The sequence below is a fragment of the Cryptomeria japonica genome, chromosome 7 (assembly GCF_030272615.1).
Source record: "Cryptomeria japonica chromosome 7, Sugi_1.0, whole genome shotgun sequence".
Classification (NCBI taxonomy): Eukaryota; Viridiplantae; Streptophyta; class Pinopsida; order Cupressales; family Cupressaceae; genus Cryptomeria; species Cryptomeria japonica.
In genome coordinates this window covers 618,432,067-618,445,545 of record NC_081411.1, presented here as the reverse complement: position 1 = coordinate 618,445,545, position 13,479 = coordinate 618,432,067, and the positions used below count along the sequence as shown (strand labels likewise).

The window sequence follows — 13,479 nt, the reverse complement described above, 5'->3', positions numbered from 1 at the left end:
TCTTCGCCATTACCAGCTCTTTTACAGCAGCACAAGTTGCTGAAGTGTTCTTCCGAGAGGTATTCAGACTGCATGGTTTACCGAAGAACATTGTGAGTGATAGAGACAGCAAGTTCCTAAGTGCCTTTTGGCAGGAAATTTTCAGATTGTGCGGGACTGTGCTCACTCCAAGCACCAGTTATCACCCCCAAACTGATGGACAGACCGAGATAGTAAATAAGTGGGTGGAAGGTTATCTCAGAAACTATGTCTCGGAACAGCAGAATACTTGGGTGAGGTGGCTTCACCTAGGGGAGTATTGTTACAATTCTTCCTATCACATGTCCATCCGGATGTCACCATTCATGGCACTATATGGTTATGAAGCTCCTAGCTTCGCAGACTTGGTATTTGGTGATAGCAGAACCCCTCAGGCGAAAGATATGATACAGCAAAGTCAGGATATTCTGAGAATATTGAGGGACAATCTACAACATGCACAGAATCAGCAGAAGTTGTATGCTGATCAGCAGCGTATTGAGAGCACCTTTGAGGTGGGCGACATGGTTTATTTGAGGCTCCAGCCTTACAGGCAGTCTACTCTCAAGAAGAGTGGGGTTGAGAAATTGAAACCTCGATTCTATGGGCCTTTCAGAGTCAGTAGAAGGGTTGGAGAAGTGCCTTATGAGTTGGAATTACCGGCAAGCAGCAGGATCCATAATGTGTTTCATGTGTCTCGCCTTAAGAAGGCTTTGGGACATAATGTAGTTGCTTCAGCTGAGCTACCTCCACTTGATGAGGAGGGAGAGTTGGTTTTGGTTCCAGAAGCTGTCCTTGAATTCAGGGAGCGAACTTTGAGGAGAAGAGTGATCAGGGAATACTTGATCAAATGGAAGAACCTACCAGCAGAGGATGCTACGTGGGAGAATGAGGAGATTCTATTGCATCCAGCCTTACAGTTGCTTGAGGACAAGCAATTTTGGGGAGGGCGGACTGTAATGTCCCCTTCTCACTGATGTTCTTTCAGAGGTCCATTAGCCTATCCCTGAGACCCGTAGGCTAGGTGGAATGAGTAATCAGGGTCTAGCATCGATGAAACGAAGACTTACTATTTTTAGTAAGTCAGGGGATGACCGTTCTGGTACCATTGTCTGACCGAACACTCCTTGCTTTGCCGCTGGACGCGATGATCATATTTTTCTGAGCATTAATTCTTGACTTACTATTTTTAGTAAGTGGCTGGGTGGCACATTTCTATTTTTGGCAGTAGTCAGGGGTTTGAATTCTGCAGCAGTTTGTGGTCGTCTGGGTTCAGTTTCATCTTGGAGGTGATAATAATCAGTGCGGGAGATATTTGCAACATAATTAAATATTATTTCCTTTCCTAAGGTTAATATTTAATTAATCTATTTATTGGATGCTGGTTTATTAAATTTGGGATTAATGCCTGTTTAATCCTAAGTTTGGGCGAAATTCAATTATTTTATGGGATGTGAAATGTTTATTATTTCACTTTACATCGCCATTTTGTGCCTAAGTGTCCAACGTGGGTCCTCCCCTCTCTTGGGCGTGACTTCTGACTTAGGGAGTTGGGCGCTACTCTTGGGTCCACATGAAAGTGGAATGAAATTCAAATGCAAGCGTGGAATTTGGAGGGATGTCATTTGGATTTGAAGAATGAAGTTATAAATATGAGGCTTGGGTTCCCATTTGCATCATCTTGAAAATCTGTAATGTTATGCTGCCGGATTGGCGACAAAACTTGAGGCTTCGGAGTGCGTCTCCCTAGTGCTACCCGGTTTCGTACTTGAAATACAGTACCTAGCTGTGCCTTGTATTCTCCTATCGCTTTCAGAGCTTTGCCATAGACATCTTGGTGTTGCAACGATTCTGGACTTGCTGGTTTTGCCTGTGGCTGAAACACATTTTTGCTCACATCTCTCTGTTGGAGCGTCTGATAGTTATGGGTATTATTCCTATCTTCCTTCCCAGCACTGGCAAATAAGTTTGTAAGTTTTTAGCATATTTGTTTGAGTATTGATTTAATTATGCAAAATCGAAATTCCTAGTCTAGGCGTGGGTTTTTTGGGTTGCATTGGGATGCGTGCAAAATAAAAAGAGGGTTGTTTGGGGTGTGGCTGTGATTGGTTGTCATTGTATTGGATGTATGGTGGGATTGGGCTTGATTTGAGTCAATTCGGGTAAGAATTGAGTGAGTTATGAGTATTTTCATGTTTTCATGGGCTGCTGGAACTGTACTTTCAACCTGCAGAGCAGTGTAACAGAAAATTACAGTATTGTGTAGAAATCTGCAGTTAATCTTCTCATCTCATCTCCTTATTGTAAGGATTGTTTCAGTAGTACTGAGCATCCCATTCTATCTGCTTATTTTTGTAATTCCCACTGCATAAGTGGAAGAGGCTGGCTTGCCGCCTTCTCAGTTTTGTAATTCAGTTTTCTTTGATAAATAGTCCTCCCGCTGAAATATGCGGTAGAGTGATGTTTTAATGTAATGTCCTCCCGCTGAATAAGTGGTCGAGTGATAAAGTTCAATGTTTTGGTCCTCCCGCTGAAATATGCGGTAGAGTGATTGTTAATGTAATGTCCTCCCGCTGAAATACGCGGTAGAGTGATTGAACTTCTATTTCTTGTAATAGTTCCCTTGGTCGGTTTACCGCCAAGAAGTTTAGTTTCTATCCTGCTGGATAAGCAGAAGGGGATGGCTTGCCGCCCATGTAGTTGTAATGTTCAGTTTGTTTATTGATGCTGACGATCCTCGAAACACCGTATGCTCTCACCCTCCCAGTCTGGGCTCTCGGTGAACAAAAGGTGTAAGGGTTCCCTTTAGTTGTTTTGCTTATTACTCTAACCTTAACGGGTAATTGTTGTGGATGAATTGCTATTGGCCTGAAAAAACAAAAAAAATTAGTGGGATATTACAGTGGAGGGGGTTTATCAAATTTGAATGGCGTTTATCTTCTCATTTCGGACCTTTTGGAGAGTTTTGTAAATTCTGCATCTATCTTCCACCTCGCGGCCTTGGGGATATGGAGGCCCTTTGAAATTTAAACTTTGCTTTTATTTAATCCTAAGGGCAAACTTCGGACCCAATAACGCCTCTTGCGAGCTATGCAAACCTTGGACGCCATGTGTCTATGGCAAATTTCGGAGATTTTGCAAGGACTTCGTAGCTGGACCTAGACGCCTTCTATACAAACTTCGGAGCATTCATTGCCTTTTGCGATTTTGGAGATTTTTAACCTTCTGGCGAATTTCGGAGCGCCTAGGGTTTTTTTTTTTTTTTAACTAGAGATTTTCGGAGCACTTAACATGTTTCGCAAATTTTCAAAACTTCGAACCCTAGGCCCATGTTCGCATGCTTTTGCATCTTCAAACTTCAAAGCTTCGGGGCATTTTGCGATTTTGGCAATTTCTGGAGTTCAACACTTTGCCAAAAACTTCGGACCTTTCGTATGATTCTGCAAATTTCGGAGCATTTAAGCATTTTTGTGAGTTAGAAAAGGTTTCCGAACCTAAATGTCATTCGCAAAAACTTCAGACCTAAACGCGCTTTTACAAATTTGCACCAATTTCGGACCTTACGCCACTCTTTGCAAGTTTTTAAAAAAAAACTTCGGACCTCATAACATCTTTTGCAAATTTGATATATTTTGAAATTTCAGAGCTAGGGTCTGAATTTGGAGGTCTAAAGCGAATTTCAGACCTTGAGGGTCTTTTTGCAAGATTTCGCCTTTTTCAAATTTTCTAATTTTCGCCCCAAGGTCCGAAAATGGGCATGTTAAGTGATTTTCGGACCTTGACCCACTTTTTGCAAGATTTCACATTTTCCAATTTTCGCCCCAAGGTCCAAAAATGGACATGTTAAGTGATTTTCGGACCTAACCCATCTTTTGCAATATTTAAAAAGCATTTTCGGACCAAGTAGGAAACTTTGAATTTTGAAATTTTCGCCCCAGGGTCCGAAATTCGGCCCCCCGGGTGATTTTAGCAAATTCTCAACCTTGTGAAATTTTAACCTTTGGCCTCTGGGTCCGAAATTCGGCCCATAAGACAATTTTGGGAACTTTAGCAAAATTTCAGACTCCAGACTAGTTTCGCCAGATTCTACAAATTTGGATTTCGGAGGCTTCGGAACTCCAAGGCATTTGGGCAAGTTTCGCAACCTCGGCACTTTGGTCAAGAAATTCACTTCTTCATCAGCAGGCGAAAATCATCCTTTACTCAAATCCCACAAACATCGCGGAGACAAACCTTATTCAATCTACTTCATAGCTCTTTGTGCGGAAAAACAGTGACTTTGGTCCTCGTGCGACCTTTAGACGCACTGCTCTTGCTTGGCGGGCTTCGCCAAGTTCTATCACCTTACGCCTATCCAAGGCGATTTTCAAAATTTCGAACAAACCTCTTGGCATTCGTGCCCGAGGGCTAGACTAGCCGGGTGGATTCATCAACTCTTTTCTTCGATACCATCACTTTACGGACCAGTCGTGGACTCGCTCGAAAGGACGCGAGACACTCCGCGCGAAACTCAACAGGGCAAAGACGAAAGGCTCAAAAACAGGAAGGGGGACCCTGTCGGCGATAGGGAGCGTGTGCAACGCAAAACATGATGTTACAAGAATTTAACAGATTTGTGCAGAACTTCTTGTTGCAACTAGATTTTCAAGTTTATACCCTTAACAAAATCAGCAAAGTGAATCAATTCCCTTGCAACTTGAGATGTCCACAAAGAAACAGAATCAGCAAGAGGAAATTTCTTGTAATGTGTTGGTAAGTACCTTGGAGGAGTTCATAACCACATAAGGAGGTAAATCTTGGCCATGCCCAAAATCATCAATGAAGCATGAGATGGACAAGGGACCCCCAAGTCAATCCTCTTCATCAAATCAACAAGGTACCTCAAAGACAAAGTAAAGGTGAATAGAGAGGTAAAGGAACACCTTAAAAAGATTAAAGAAGCCGTAAAACATTTTGGGCATTGTGAAATAGCTGGGCAATAATGAAAAACAAATGCTAGAAATACGTTGAAATCACACCCCAAGAACCACGCCAAAGGACAATACAAGAAAGCTATTGTCACATTGGTTGAAAGCAAAGTTATTGGGAACAGGTCTGATGTAGATTGGAAGATTGCTTGCCAAGAGGTGTGTTTGAGTAGCAAGGAGGCTGAGAATAGAATTGAAACGACTAAACTCTAGCATACCAAATTCAGATTAGAAGGTCAAAATTGATGCTCTTTTCGGTTCTTGTCCACATCAAATATGATTTTACGAGTGTGACTAGAGAAGCTTAGGTTGGAGGCATATTGCCATATAACCACCTCCTCCATATTCTTTGGGATTGGTTGTCAAGTTTTCTCTGTTTTCTATGCTACACGAGTTTTTACAAGTTTGACTCACAAGTTTTTATAGACACAAGGAAAACACAGGTAAAAACGCCGACACGGATTAAATGCTGGTTAAAAGGTGTTCACACATTTTTTTCTATAAAACAATGCATTTTCTCTTTCAAAATGTCAATTTTTAATTTAATACATTTTGTAATAGAAATTTGCCGAAAGAAATTAAAATATGTTTTTCTAAGAAATTTTAATTTTTAGTACTCTCTAAAATGTCAAGTTTTTGCTGAGCCTTTGTCAAGTTGAAAATTATGGGCTTACCGAGTACTCTCGGAGTCCAAGTCTGCAAACTATGGGTGAAACAAACAGTAAAAACTAAAAACAGAAGTATCAAGAAAATACAAAGTTGAGTTTGATATAAATGAGCATTTCATAATGATGAATAAGTAAATGTTATGCCCCTTGAATCTTTTGTTGTAACGTTTGGCAGCCATACACTTTGAGAAGATGATAGCTTAACAAGGAGACCAAACAAATATTGCTTGGTTGAGGACGGTAAGAGCTTTGCCATCACTATAGATAAAGGCAAATACAACCTCTCCTTGGTAAGTGCCAACTAAGCAAAGAAACTTATTAACGTGAGTGAGAAGTTTTTCCTTGTTTCTTTTTCAAGATAAGTAGGACTGTGAAATAGTTGAATATAAAACTTGCTTCTTTTGAGAGATAAGCAGGACGGTAAGATAGTTAAATGTAAAACTTCTCCTTGAATATGCACTAACAATGAGCAGAAGCAAATGAAACAACTGTTGCAAGCCTTTCAAGGAGGAATTCTAACAGCCTAAAGGTGTGTTTCCTAAGAGAGAGATAAAGCACCAGATCCAGTAGCTAGTAAATTGTGTGCTTCCAAATATAAGCCTTGATGAATAATGCATTTTCAAGGTAAATGAAGTGATGAAACAATTTCAAGAATTGTTGGATCCTCCTGTTCAAGGGCTAAGGGATACATAAACTTAAAGAAGCAACAAGGGGTTGGAGGGCACAGCTGCAATTTAGAGTTTTGGATCTCCCCATTATAAGGGGTTTCTAAAATGAATTTTTATGGAGCTTTGAGGGGGAATCCGGGATTATTTGGCAGAGGCTTTGTTTTACGTAACTTGCAGGGAGATATGTTGTATGTTGGATCATTATTTTTGAGAATTGGAACTAACAGTCAGATGGAATACGAGGACCTTCTAGTGTGATTAGGAGCAGTAAACAAGCAAAATGTAAAGAATATTATTATGGAGGGGGACTCTTTAATTGTGATGAATGCATTATGCAAGGGCAATAGTTTGAGCTGGAAGTTGAACAGATATGTAGGAGAGGATTATATCATAAAGCAAAATTTTGACTGCCAGATTTGAGTATTACAAAAGAAAATTAAACTCTTTTGCCACCTATCTAGCTAGTGTAGAGATTGAACAAGCACCACTAATGACTATTTACAGCCATAGTCTGAAATTTTGGCACAACCTGACTTCAGATTATATATCAAACCCCCCCTAGATATGAGGGGATATAAACGTCAAGGGCTTGTGTGGGTTGAGCTGTAGAAGAAGCTATAAAGGTAACCTAGAGTTTTGGTGAGATCAAAGATATACACTGAATGGGCACCTTAATGTGGTAGTGGATCATCTAGCCATGAAGAGGTGTCTCAAGCCCAGATTTTGACAATATATTGCCACACGTTTGATTCCTTGAACAATCTTAAATAGTTTGTAATCTATTATCCTCGTTGAATTTCTAATGACATACATTGGAATAGTGAAGATTACTCCTTCACACAATGATTAAAATTATTTGATTAAGGATGGTTGTGGCACATGCAAAGCCATTAGCACCCAGCATGGTGGCATACAATTTGATTGGGCTTTAAATAGTGCATTAATGTCTCTATGTGGGGCACAACAAAGATGTGTAGTGTTTTGAAGATTGGTAAGGGTAGTATTTTTATTGCATTGCAAAGGTAGTGGCTACGATATATTGGAATAGTTAGCTTACTCCCAATCCTGGTGCTACTTGCTTGGGTGGGATGGAGAGCCAGTCATTGGTACATCGAGATGGGGTGCAATTATCTCAAGGATACATTTCAAGCCCCCATTTACAATGCATATGTGCCTGTCACAAGCCTTGACATCTCTAGGGATTGTGAAATCTATCTTGGGAAACAGGCATTGTTGGATCATGAATGGTCACTATCATGCCCCTACATCAGATCGCAACTCCTATTAGTAGCTGGCCGAGAGAATAATAACAAAAAAGGGCCAACTCAATATGAAGATGAATGAAATCACACTAATTTGTATTAGGGCCAACCTATTTGGGGTTTAAAGCAAATTGAAATCCATACATATATCCTCAAGGCTGTCTTTATGAACAACATATGAAGATTCTCACCTGTTATGAAGTCTTCAATCAGAAGCTGTGAGGAACATGTATTTTATGAAGACTGGCTAACTATGTGAGGGAGTATTTATAATTGCCAAACTTGGCTGACTATGTTTGAAGAGCAGACCAAGTATATATATATATATATTATATCGTCATGCTTAAATGCAGCAATTAATAATTAAAAGATTAGCATACAAAAGCAGAAACTAATAAGTTAAAAGGTAGAGTTTAACAAATAAAGACAGCAATAAAGAATATAAATTAAATGAATCTGTATTAGAAGGCCGACCCACTTCCTAATGTTTAAAAGACATAAATAAGGCAAATGAATATTATTTTTGAGGCCGACTTCCTTGTTTCAAGCGCTCCCTCTGGAGATGGGATCAAAACAAATAATTATTTATTATATTAATGCTGGCTGACCTAATCAAAAAAAGGTGACCATTGGATAAAGAAGCATGTTTGAGGGATATATAAACAAGTCTTTTGGTGGACATTAGAAGGAAATTCATTGAACATCATTCTAATTTGTGAGTTTACAGCAGATGTAAAGGAAGACATCGAAGAGAATCAGATCTGATATAGATAACCAGATTCAGACGTACAGCAATTTGATATTATAACTGTGATTTGGTATGGAGTTCTTGTGATATATATAGCATAATAAATCTTAATTATATTTTCTCACTTATGAACAATGTATATACAGTCTAGGAGTATGATATTATTATATGGTATATATAGAATATATGCCATAATGAATAATTCTTCATATGTTTGCTTGAATGCTGAAATCAACCATGATGGGGATAGTAAGGGATTACAAGGAGGGGAAACAATTATGAGGTCCTCTTCTAAGTATGCCACCTCATGGTGATTGACTGGTGGTCCCATGAGGCCAAGGGGATGCAAGGAGTGCCCTGCCCTTGGGTTTAGAAGGGAAAGACTTTCAGGACACCCTATTGTAAATGCACCCCAACCCTCTATCATGGTTGATCAATAGACTAAGAAGTCCAATCAATGGAATAGGATGGCATGATGAAGGGGAAACGGTTATCGGACATCTCACTAGGTACACCACTTCATATGGCTGACAGAAGGTCACATGAGGACAAGAGACATGGTGTATCCACTCTTGGGCCTGGGGTAGAGGATCTCTTAGGCACCCTATCAAGCCACCTTATCCTAGTTCCCCTATGGTTGAATTTCCCGATAAATTAGAGATATCTTATGATTAAGTTATTGTTTCTAACCTAGTAGGAAAAATATATGCTTTTGATTTGAATTGATGTTCCTAATAGGAGGGTCTATTATATGAATTATGTTTCGAAATGATTTCCTAACATGTTTGCAAGATCTCAATCAAGTAAATGATATCACTAACCCTATTCCATTTCTTGTTTTACTTGGAAATTGAGGTTTAGGGCAAAAATTAGGGCATTCACAAAAAAGGGACATTACATTCGCTGCTCAAAGGCAGCAATTTGCAGAGATTTTATCTCCAATCTAGCTCACTATCTTCCAAATGCAGAACTGTGCTTCAAGCTTCTTTAAATGTTCCTACCTAATCAAATATCTAGCATGTCAACATAGTACTTAATTATGCAAGCAAAGCAAGAGGTGGAAGTTGTGGATATTCATGGTGTTGGCTTGATGTCTTCCTCTTCCCAAAGGTCGGATTCTATCAATCTTATAAATGAATGAATCTAAAATAAGGATTCTATGTGCATATTGTGAAGATGTTAGTCACGTACTATATGCATTAAATGTTCACCATTATCAAAGGTGCTCGGACATAGGCAATGATTACGTGATTACTTTCTTTTGAGGATCATCTATTCATCATTCTTGATATTGATAGGAGATATGTTATGGAGTACACTTTCCTTCTCTTATCGGTCATCTTAGAGCGGTGACTAGGAATGTCAATATGCCCTTGGCTAAAGAGGTGATCAACACAAGATATGTCTCTCCTGGTGGAAGGGACTAATAGAGGGAGTAATGTAGTCAGTTTTTTATTTAGAGACTTTTCTTTGTCATGGTCTCTTTTGGTTGTAGTTTGCTTGTGTAGTTTTTGTGTATCAATCAGCCTAGGAGGAATGTTTTGGGCTTTTGGTGCATCATATTAACATTTTTTTTTGCTTCTACAAGTTTGGCTAGGCCCAATACTCTCAAAGGTATTTTTGTGTTATGTAGCTTTGATGTATTACAATCTATTATGTAGTTATTTCTATTTCATAAGCAGCATTCCCTATAGAACCCCCACTATGTATCTTTAAAAAATAATTGTTTCATCAAGGAGACATTTGTCCACATAAATCTCCATGTGGTTCTCCTATTGTCATAGCGCCAGAGAAAAATGGAATATAAGGATGTGCATTGTTATGGAGCCTTGAACAAAATCACAATCAAGAATAGATACCCTCTTCCAAGGATTATCGTCTTTTTTAATCAGTTTCAATGTGTCAAGCACTCTAAGGCTCCAATCCTTAAGATTAAATAGCCCATTTTGAATTAAAATAAAAAATTTAATAACTCAATTTGGATACAAATAAAAGTTTTAACTAAATAAATTAATTTAAGGTAACACCATTTAAACTAGATAGAATGCTTTTCTAAAGGAGTTTGAATCTCAAGGCATTGGTTTTTCACATAAGTTTCAATTTAAAATGCACTCAAGTTTAATTAAAATTCAAATAAGTTGCCATGTCCCTTATTGGGACTTTACTCAATTTTCCCTAGAATATTCCCAAAGAGGATTTGGATTATGTTTGGGAATGTAAATTGTCAACTTAGTATCTTGATTTAGAGCCTGCGACTAAGTTATCACAAGATAAATAAACATATAGTTCAACAATGTTAAACATAGGATTCTAATCAATTCAATAATATTCATAATGTACATGCGCAATTCCGTTAAGCTCTCCCCTAATAACCTATCCATATTATGAAGCACTCTGGGAGGTCCTATAAGGCACCTTGAGGTTGTCCACCAAGTCTAGGAGCACGGAATGACACCCGCCATTCAGCCTCTCAGCCCCACCCAGAGTAGCCCAACTCGAATGGACCCTTAAGCCTCTTGCTCTCCTCATATATTCTACCTCCCCTCCATAACGGAACAGTAGTTTGGTGAAAGTTTAAAGGAATCCTTATATCTATTCTATTGGGCAGAATCATAGTAAGAAAACAATATATGCAGAAATATATATATACAACAGTAGCAATGTGTTCTATATAATATTCTACATCCTATCAAATGAAGGACCCATAATAAATCAGCCACATTATTATGCATTACACTTCATCCCACAATATTAGATTAATATATATACTGCTGGTTAATGTATATTTTCTGAGTCTGCACTCTTCTTAGATAGAATGCTTACTAATTCTCTTCTTCGATGATGATCACTTGATAATTGATGTATTGTTGTTGAATGATTGGTACTTCGTACTTGTATGAATGATTGATTGATTGAATGCTTTCATTTGATTGTATGGCTTGAAGTATTGGTGAGTGATTATTAAGTGATGGTTGATTAGGTAATTGAAGAGTGATGATGTAATGATTGCTTGTTTCATATATTGCTGATTGAATGAATACTGATTTGATAGGATGATTTTCTGACCAATTGTTTTCTTGATTTGATAATTGATAATTGCTTTTGTGGATCCATGAGAGATGAGTAATGATTGAGTGAGACATGCTTGGAATGGTCTTTCTTTTATACTTTGAGGCGCCACCTTTCATAAGAATTGAGTCACCACCTTTCGTAGCTGTCTTTGAGAATAATATATTATTTTCCAAACCAATCTCCCTTGGATCCCTTCCTCAAATGAACTTCCTTCCCTTTATATCTCCTAACGTGAGGGGGAGGTCGCATCTCTTCATCATGTATGCCCTTTGGCAAAAGACACAACCTTTCACAATTAGCACCCTTTTAAAAGAGTGCATCCCTTCATAATTTCTGTCATTTGAAAGAGCCACTTCCTTATCTACATCCCATTCATTTTCTTCTTCCATTAATCTTTCCTTGATTTGCATGTCTCAAATGAGATTCTCTTCTCTCTTTTATATCTCATGTTTGAGGGAGTCACAACTTTTCATTCCATGTCTTTTGACCATTTGTTAACTTAATTAAATATTTTTTTTTATATTTTAATTTAAATTTTATTTTTATTCTTTTGTATTTTAATTTTATTATTATTATTTATTATTAAATTCTATTTCAAAGTGGAGACATTACAATGTCCCTGTACCTGTACACGTATTCATTTACTTCCATACTCTGATTTGGAAGGCATCATAATCCTTGTCGCCCTACCCCATATCTTACGTCACTATATCAAATTTCTTAGTATTTTCTACAGAGACAATTTAGAAAAAAAAACAGTTTGCATATTAAGAATTTACATAGAACCTGGTCTAGCAATAGCCAACCAATTATCAAACATGTTTCTAGTCATAAAAAAGCAAAAACAACGGCTCCTAATTTCCTTTCAGGAAAACTAGTAGATTTCATTAATTTCGGTAACTTAATAATTTTATCTTGTAGAACTTGTCACAAAGTAGACAACAAGTTAAATTTTCTCTCAAAATCCTAAAAGCGGGAATTGAATTCTGAACAAAATTTCTGAGGAAATGTGCCTAGCAATGGAAACGAAAATTCACTAATTAAACGACAAAGAAACTCTCCATTGCAACCCTGAAAAGACAGTTGCAGACAAAAACAAAAGGCAAAATATGGACTGTGAAAATATTATGTCTCTTAAAGAGCAAGACTCTAACAAAGCGGGAGACAAGACTTCAAACCTTTCATTGGCACAATTCTCCTGTGAAGCAGAAGCAGAAGCAACAGGAAATGTACTGCATTTTTTTCTGTCGTAATGTGTCCTTTTTTTAACCATAGAAGGACAAACGGACGGGAAAAAGAAGGAAGTCGTCCGAGAAAAGTGCATCAATTGACGTAAATTTAGATTCCTGAGGCTCCCCATTGCCATTGGCATTGTCATCATCATGGCCATTACAAATTATTGCTTCGAACGCAAAAGCTCTGTAAACATAGGTAGACAGGAATTTCCTTATGTATTTTGGCTTAGAAGAATATGCGAATGTCGGATTTTGTTCGAAATTAGATAAGGAGATTTGGCTGTTTGAAGTGAGCTATTTTATTCTACCATCTAATCTATATAAAAAGTTATATTGTTGGAATACATTAATATAGTCTATAGAATAGTTTGTTTAAATTAACTTTTGTATTTCAATCATTTTTTTATATACTATGATGATGAGTGTCCCCAATTTTTCAACAGTTTTTTAATTAAAAATCAGTCATCAAGATATTTACATATTTATTTTTGTTGTCCTTAGAGGCATTACTTTCTAAAACAAAATGTTTTTCCGATTCTACTATCTCATAAGTGCAAAAAGTGCACTCTTCATTTCTTTTTTTGGCCTTTTCCATCACCCTGTTGCACAAAAAAGTTAATGAGAGTTCTTAAATGAGTAATAAGAAATTTGGCACTCCATGGAATATTAGCCCCTACTCATGCTTTTTGATGATTATCACAAAAAAAATTGATCTCCTCTATATAATATTTTTTCTTTCTCCCTAAAACTTTACCCCATGTACACTTGTTGAACTTATCCATAACAAAAGTCTTTCTCTCTTTACTATTTGTGGGGCGTGCATTCCTATAGATATTCCATT

At 37.7% G+C, this 13,479-nt stretch overlaps 1 protein-coding gene across 1 annotated transcript in view; it reads right to left on the bottom strand.

Moving 5' to 3' along the window:
* The window catches only part of LOC131035823 (probable protein phosphatase 2C 26), a 126,848-nt gene extending 113,942 nt beyond the window's left edge, over positions 1 to 12,906 (bottom strand). Inside the window, exon 1 of the mRNA XM_059207632.1 lies at positions 12,582 to 12,906. Within this exon, the coding sequence (XP_059063615.1) occupies positions 12,582 to 12,793 (212 nt within the window). The 5' untranslated portion in view covers positions 12,794 to 12,906. The remainder of the gene's footprint in view (positions 1 to 12,581) is intronic.
* Positions 12,907 to 13,479: the final 573 nt, after the last annotated feature.